The 5,623-nt window shown below is 37.3% G+C and overlaps 2 protein-coding genes across 4 annotated transcripts in view; one reads left to right on the top strand and one right to left on the bottom strand.

The window, feature by feature from the left end:
* Positions 1–5,617, bottom strand: part of LOC109970041 (NACHT, LRR and PYD domains-containing protein 3-like) — a 22,852-nt gene extending 17,235 nt beyond the window's left edge. Inside the window, 3 exon segments of the mRNA XM_020617338.1 lie at positions 552–774; positions 4,059–4,119; positions 5,609–5,617. Of these exon segments, the coding sequence (XP_020472994.1) occupies positions 552–735 (184 nt within the window). The 5' untranslated portion in view covers positions 736–774; positions 4,059–4,119; positions 5,609–5,617.
* The window catches only part of aste1a (asteroid homolog 1a), a 43,201-nt gene that overhangs the window by 24,505 nt on the left and 13,073 nt on the right, over positions 1–5,623 (top strand). The window lies entirely within an intron of this gene.

Below are 5,623 nucleotides of genomic sequence, written 5' to 3'. Positions count from 1 at the left end.
AGGTATAAATAAGGAAGGGGAGAAAATAGAGCTGAAGCTTAAAAAGCGTGGTGGGTCCAGGGGTGACATGAAGGTCAACTGTCACATTTGATATTAGGAATTGTATCTGTTCCATGACATGCAAAAAAGTGGTGGAGAAAACATTTATTCAGTCGTGGGTACCTACAGTATGTACTGAGTGATATAGTTTGCTTTTTTTTTCTAGCAGAGCTTGTCTTATGCCTGAATGTGTGAACAAACTGATTTTGCAGAAGAGCATAGAAACAGAATGAACAGAGCAGTGTTTTGTGTTGACAGTTAAGAAGTGTTTATGTTCCTTATGTTCTTAGCCAGAATTTCAAACATTTAACTTTTTTGCCAAATAAATAACAAGCAGGTTAAAATTGGCAGTGCCCTCCCCCCACTTTACCAAAAATGTACTGAACTGAAAACCGCTGACCCCAAAACCATGATATGAATGGAACCATGGGAACCATTCCCTACTATGCACACACACACACACACACACACACACACACACATACATAATCCTAAAAGATGCATTCTCTTACTTTTCTCAAAGATGAAAACATGGGCATCCAGTTTCATGGTTTTCAAAACATGGAGGACAATCTTCAGAAACCCTTCTTTGGCTGCAGCTTCTGACAGAATTAGTTCATCATCAACCAACTCCTCCTTTTCTTTGACTTCCTCAGACACACCCATTGGGTTGAGGATCTTCTGACAACTTATCATATTTGATTTCACAAATTCAAGAACTTCAGCCTCAACTTCCTGAAATAAAAAGTAAGTTGTAAAAAAACAAAACATTTTCCAAATATATGGGTAATGCATAATGCTTGGGCAAAATCCAGTGAAGAAAATGATGCACTGTAAACAAACCCCTGCTAGATTAAAGTTAGTGATTTAAAAGATGGAGGTCAAGATGAGTAAAAAAAGAAAATAAACACCAAGCACTGTATATTCAGGGCCTGTCACTATACAGTATATACAGTCATATGTTTGTGGGGACCTAAGTAGCTGAACGTTTAAAAAGCACTGAAGATTGTATTTGTGATATTGATAATGTTCCTAGCAGAGTTAGTCTAGATTAGTGATTCTCAATTTGGGAGGTTACAATCTAAAAAAATATTCCCACGACAGGTTTCAGGTGGAGCACAAGTGAGAATATCAGGCTCGGATATGACTCAAAGACGGTCATATTTACACCATAAAAACTTTATTCATGGTCCAAGTGAGGTCTTTGGTCAATGTGAGCATTAGTATGATAAAATAGAGAGTCGGTTTTTAAATATGTGCTATATTGCCTGAGACTGAGTGTGCATTATCTGCACACCGTATCTCTACAAGGCTAACTTCAGCTTACTCATCTATTTTCCTTTGTCAATCCCATTTTATCATATGAAGAACACTGCTATCATCAGTGGTTAAAGACATTTAAGACTGAACTCCCAACCTGACTTAGGTTGAGTATAGGGGTATTTCTCCTTTTGATACAAGACAAAAATGCTGCTCTACGAACATAAACACATCTGCCAGCTCTCAGCAAAATGCCTCAATGAATTCTGCACTGCAAATAATATTAGTCTACAGCAGTGGTTCTCAAACATTTTTTGTCATTCCCCACTTAAGAGGGTGGGCGAATTTTCAAGCCCCATTTGTCAAAAAATTATAACGAAATTGGCCAATTTTAAAATTTCAAATTGATTGAAATATCAAATAACACTAAGTTGAAAACGAATAAAATATAAGTGCAACTGCATCATTTGACAGGGAGATAGTTTTCAATTTTGCAGCACTTGTTTCATCCAGCATAATCGACACCATGTCTACAGTTACAGGGAGAACAAGCTGCTCAGCAATTGACTGGGGTGTGTTGTCTCTAAATGTCTTCTTAATTTGTTGGGTCTCATGCTGTCTGCTGCCAGCACTTTAAGACACTAGACACACATGGGTCCCTCCTTTGCCCTCACCATTCCCACCGTGAATCCAAGCGCAAGATAGGCTTCATCATATTTTCTTTTCAGCTGGCTTTTTGTTGATAAGGTTTACTGCCTGTTGTTTCTTTGTCTGCTTGCACTGAATCGCCTGCTTTTTTGTGGTCCATGTAACAAATGTATCCATTTACGTTATTATGCCTACTACGTACACTATTGGCCCTCTCTGTGAAGGTTTCCTTATATTGTTGCGCAGCAGTTAACATGTTGACAGTAAACCGTTATTGTTGCACTATGGTTCCACTTTTTTCTCCCGGGCCCCGAACTGATGTTATTTTAATTTACTTGTATTAATGACCCATTTCTAATTTTCTCTGTTCATTGCGCCCCACCTGTCATGTCTTTATTCCCCACTAGTGGGTCGCGCCCCACACTTTGAGAACCACGGGTCTACAGAATAGCAAAACTGACAAGTGACTTATGTTTGTTTTCTGTTGAAATTAAATGTTTTCTATTAAATTAATGGGTTCACAATAGAAAAAAGACATCACTCCATTATTTTAAACTTGACAGTTTGATTAGCATGCCGTAGTGTATATAACAGTTAAAATAGAGCCTTGATCTTCAAGGGACAATTTGTATATATTTCACAGATCACAACTTAACATATAAAATGTAACAATACTTAAGTACATATGCATTATTATCAGAAAAATCATTTATTTCCTTTATAATGGTCAGAACAAATTCTGCTCGATCATTTGGAAGATGCCAGGCTGCTCAGGAGATCATCTTCATCCAAAGTTTGAGGTATTTTGGCTCATCCATTTTACAGGAAAGTGTAATATGACCTTTTAATAAAGCCTTATCTTTCCCAGATTCATCTGTACAGCCTGAAGCAGTACGTAAATTTCCCCTATATTTAATTTTATGCCTGACAAGATGTGGTGTTGCCATTTTCTCATAGCTATCCGCTATACTTTTCTAAATCAGAAGCTGTCTGAGTGCAAGGTATTATGTGATATTGGAATAGGGCGAATGGGGGAAGTACCACCCCCAAGTGGATGTTAAGAAACTGTGAAGGGGTAGTGCAAGTCTGGCAGCAGTAAGGGGAACAGGTGTGTTTAGTGGTGCTGTAGATGTGTAAGGGGTAGAAATAAAACAAGTAGGAAAAAACTCATGATTTCCATAGCAGAGCCCTTCATTTGTAGAGAAATTAGCTTTGTATTGTTGAATAATTTGGTCAGAAATGCAAAGAAAACTGCAGAAGAGTAATATAAAAAAGGTAATGCAGACTGTTTCCTGTGCAAGTTAAAGAAGTCAGACTTATCCAGTCCTACCCCAGAACATCATCTTATACAAAAAATTTCATGCATCATTGGCTGCAAGCAGTATCTCTACATAGCTAATTCTCTTCTTCACCAACAAGTAATACACAGAAAACTTAAAACAGTGTTTCCTACATGCATTCTTGATTAAATCACTAATTCTTGCATACATCTTGAATGACACATACCTTTATATTTATATTTAAACTCCTCAGTTCTAGTACTGTTTTTCATGTCCACACAAATTATTCTATAATTTGACCCCACTTATAGAAATACAAAATCTTTTTTTGGTTGTACGTATAGCACGAACTTTTAGATTTAACTGACCCCTTAAATTATAGCCCTCTTCCCTTTCATTAAATAACTTTTGGATTCCACCAATACTTGTGGTCAATCAGCTAGTGCAGCCTTTGTCAGGTCTGTTGCAAGGCCACAAGTCAAAACATGTTGGTCTTAAAAAAAAATTGTTTTATACACTGAAAGTGTTGCTAGAATTTTAACCTTTTCAGTTTATTTTTCCTATCGATGCACCTTGGCAGTGAGTGAAGTTGTGCTAGAAGTTTCTGCTTTTACTTTATACACAGAGGACACAGCCTAAGGCAGGTTTAAATGGCAATATGGCTTTATGTAACACCCCTTTATTTGTTCTCTACTGGTGAAGTAGTGTATAATTTGGGGAAATGTCTCTTTGCTGGTTTCATTTCATTTTAGAAAGCACCTTTGGCGCTATCTGGAGCCTATAATATTTTCAAGACTTCCTGGTTAGAGTATACTGTTTTAATACACTCACCTTTAGATCCAAGCTCTGATTTAATGCAGTCTGACCAGCGGAAACCTCCACCCTTGAATATCTGCATTTATAAATACATTTGTATGTTAATAATACATGATGATTTCACACTAACAAATCTGTTAAAATAACATTTCCTTTGTCTTAATGGAAACTACTGCTACATTTCACATTTAGGGTCACAGACAAACATCACTAATGTACGCCTAACACAGCCCATCCATTACTTGCTCACTCCATTCCATTTTTTTTTTCCTCTTCAAATGTAGACAGGTGCAACAGGTAATAAAAACAGAAGAATATTTGTTACATCAATCCTATTGAGCATGCAGTTCTTTTTGAAGTGTGTGTAGTTTGTATTTGCTGTGTTTTACTGGGGGTTGGATACACTGAACATATACAAGCAATTCCGCTGTAGCCAATAATTCCCTCTTTGTGTACTATTTATTGAAGATTTGGACAGTTTCTCCTTTTCCAAAATGTTGCTGTAGGCTTGATGTTTTTGTACACCAAGCGCTTCCAATGCAGGAGTGAACGCACACCTACTTTAGACTGTATATAAAAACTGGACAAACCCTCTGCGATGTCGCCCAGCCAATTCCAATCTCCACCTGATCGTTCAGTGCATCTTTAATTAATGTTACTGTATTTTAATGTGCTGACAACAGGTACAGTTCCATTTCATTAAAGTACCCACTGCTGCAGTATAGGAGCTCTTGAAAATTTGTGCACATCACTCACAGTCTCACCATGTTATATCACAGTACACACTTGTATAACATCAGTGAAATATGACAATAGTGGAAATAATGTAATACACAACGCTGCTAGTAACAACCCAAGCTCATACATAAAATGAGACTCAGCCAGTGTCTATAAGTCTGGCACTTTCTGCTTTGACTAGATTATCCATGCCATTTTTTCTTGTTTGCTTTTGTAGAGAACAACTCGACATACTGTATTAAGGAGGAATTTCAGAGGACTGTAGGTGTCCAAATTTAGCATTTTGGAGGACTGCCTCTATGTAAATGGTGCTGTATGTGCACAAGAAATGTAAATTTTCTTATTCATACAGACAGTTCCTACATATATACACATCAATCAGGCATAACATTATGACCACCTGTACATCTGTATGGACTTCAATGCAACACTTCAATGCAACATTTTCATACAAAGCTCCCTGAGCAGCCAGGGTTTATGAAGCTCAACATGTTTCAGTTTTTGGTGAGATTGTCAAAAATGTATAAATTCAATTATATGTTCATTATTGAGGTCCTAGCTAAAGGTGGTGTTGTACTGGACTACATTATATTTAGAGGTGTTTCTATATTTTTGTCCTGCCCATTGACATACATGAGAGGGCCAGAATATTAGGAACACCTCTGAAGCAGAAGTGTTGCACTAAAGTGCATACATATGTACAGGTGGTCATAATGTTATGCCTGATCGGTGTATATAGAACTTGTTCTGAGCACGCTTTGACAAATTAAGCACCGGGCTATTATTTGTGGTTGTGTCTGTACCAGAAGAGACTTTGCCTGTCTCACCCTTCATCAGCAGGA

This window comes from Monopterus albus, unplaced genomic scaffold, assembly GCF_001952655.1.
Source record: "Monopterus albus unplaced genomic scaffold, M_albus_1.0 scaffold189.1, whole genome shotgun sequence".
NCBI lineage: Eukaryota > Metazoa > Chordata > Actinopteri > Synbranchiformes > Synbranchidae > Monopterus > Monopterus albus.
The sequence above is the reverse complement of the archived record's forward strand: the minus strand, read 5'-3'. Positions and strand labels throughout refer to the sequence as shown.